The sequence below is a fragment of the Ammodytes marinus genome (genome assembly GCF_949987685.1).
Source record: "Ammodytes marinus genome assembly, chromosome: 12".
Taxonomy (NCBI): domain Eukaryota; kingdom Metazoa; phylum Chordata; class Actinopteri; order Uranoscopiformes; family Ammodytidae; genus Ammodytes; species Ammodytes marinus.
The window spans coordinates 29,931,321-29,933,820 of record NC_137216.1 but is presented as its reverse complement, the minus strand read 5'-3'; the positions used below and the strand labels follow the sequence as shown (position 1 = coordinate 29,933,820).

The window sequence follows — 2,500 nt, the reverse complement described above, 5'->3', positions numbered from 1 at the left end:
TTAATTAGTTTTGTAGAGACAGAGTTGAAATGGGTCGGGCTGGATTCTACCCCGGGTCTGCTGTGAAGAGGACAGAGACTCTATGGGGATGGGGTGGGGAGGGGAGGGGGGGGGGAGGGGGGGGGTCTAACCACTGCACCAAGGGGCGACCCCAAAGCAGAAAAGTAACATTGAAGTAAAAGCAGAAATAGAACTTTGAATTGGGGGGCGACTGTGTCTCAGTTGGTAGAGTGGGTCGGCCGATGATCAAAGGGTTGGAGGTTCGATCCCCCGCCCTGCCACCTGTGTCATGGTTGTTGTGTCCTTGGGCAAGACACTTCACCCACCTTGCCTCGTGTGAATGTCGATAGTTAGCCTGCTATCGGTGTATGAATGTGTGTGTGAATGGTAACGTGGGAATGGGAACAGAACAGGTCTCCCTTGAAAAAGAGTCTTCGGTCTCAATGGGATTTACCTGTAGAAATAAAGGTTAAGAAAAATAAATAAATAACAATAAAATAAAAATAAAAAAATACCTTGACGTCTCGGTGAATGACGTTGTTGTCGTGGCAATATCTTAACGCTTCCAGAATCTGTCTCATGTAGTGACTGAGGGAAAGCACATGGCACAGTTAGTGTTATTATATCATATACACTCACTCACTCACCGGCCATTTTATTAGGTGCACCTGTCCAATGGCTTATAAAAACAAATAGCTTATCAGCCAATCACATGGAAGACATTGAACAGCTGTGCCTAACAAAGTGGCCGGTGAGTGTATGATCACAGGAAGGTATTTACTTACATTTAAAGGTGCAGTGTGTAATATGACATCATCAAGAAAGTTCTACAAAGTTCTAGAATGCAACACTCCCCGGGTAACCCCACCCCTTTTGAATAATAACAGAAGCTACAGTGGCCTTCAAGGACAAGGACAATTCTACATTTTAAACAATGCACCTGATGACATTCCAACTATGACACTTTCAAGATAGCGGCACTAGGCCTTGGTCCAAAATATGTAGAAATATGGACGTATATGAGACCTTTTCTAAGGGAAAAAATAAAATAAAATAAAAAATTCAGCTATTATGCACTAAATTAAATGTACTTATGGATATTATAATTACTTTCTACAAAATCTGCTAGGAAATAAAACCCAAAATTCTACACACTGCAGGTTTAAATCACTGTTTTTTTAAGTGTTCATTGGACTTATCACTTCTTATCTAGATTCATGTTTTTTTTTTACTCAAAATTAATAAATCTAATTTATCTTCTTACTTAAAAAGAAAAAATCATAAAATAATAAAATGTTCCAACAGTAAAAAAAGGGTTAAATTGAAGAAAATCTAATTGTATAAATTCTCACCTGGCGACGGCTTCACTGTAGACGAATCCCGCGTCTGCTCTCTTCACAATCTCAAAGCAAAGGTCTGCTCCATCCATACTGAGAGAGACAGAGAGAGAGAGAGACAGAGAGAGAGAGAGAGAGACAGACAGAGAGAGAGAGAGACAGAGAGAGAGAGAGAGAGAGACAGAGAGAGACAGAGAGAGAGAGAGAGAGAGAGAGAGAGAGAGAGAGAGAGACACACACACACACACACACACACACACACACACACACACACACACACACAGAGGATTAGTTCGATAGAAAGGTCAGGGCAGGAATATGGGTATAATGTCACACTTATTAAATCTTCAACATTGGAGCTTCTCTGTGATTGGTTGTGCAGGTGAATTGGTCACACACACACACACACACACACACACACACACACACACACACACACACACACACACACACACACACACACACACACACACACACACACACACACACACACACACACACACACACACACACACACACACACACACACACACACACACACACACACACACACACACACACACAGACAGACAGACAGACAGACAGACAGACAGACAGACAGACAGACAGACAGACAGCTGTTGAGTTAATGGGGATATTTAACGCTTGTGCATCTGTAGAATCCCTCTGGAGTGATTCCCAGTTTAAAGCTATCGCTCTAACGATGACATATTGACAGCTGTGTCGCCGTAGTTACAAGCGTGTTGTAGCCCGCGGTGACCGTTAGTCTAAACGTCTGTCTGTGTGTGTGTGTGTGTGTGTGTGTGTGTGTGTGTGTCTGTGTGTGTGTGTGTGTGTGTGTGTGTGTGTGTGTGTGTGTGTGTCAGTTTGTCTAAATGCTCTGAATGAGATCAATACAAGCTGCTGCTGGGGGCCGAGAATTTAAACTGTGGCTATTATAGTAACGCACACACACACACACACACACATATTCACACACACACACACACACACACACACACACACACACACACACACACACACACACACACACACACACACACACACACACACACACACACACACACACACACACACACACACACACACACACACACACACACACACACACACACACACACTGTCCTCAGATACACTCCCTCTTAATCATGGCCCAGTCATTT

At 43.2% G+C, this 2,500-nt stretch overlaps 1 protein-coding gene across 1 annotated transcript in view; it reads right to left on the bottom strand.

Moving 5' to 3' along the window:
* The window catches only part of caska (calcium/calmodulin-dependent serine protein kinase a), a gene marked incomplete at its 5' end in the record, with an annotated part of 74,810 nt that extends 73,381 nt beyond the window's left edge, over positions 1 to 1,429 (bottom strand). Inside the window, 2 exons of the mRNA XM_080037645.1 lie at positions 516 to 588; positions 1,353 to 1,429. Coding sequence (XP_079893771.1) covers positions 516 to 588; positions 1,353 to 1,429 — 150 coding nt within the window. The remainder of the gene's footprint in view (positions 1 to 515; positions 589 to 1,352) is intronic.
* Positions 1,430 to 2,500: the final 1,071 nt, after the last annotated feature.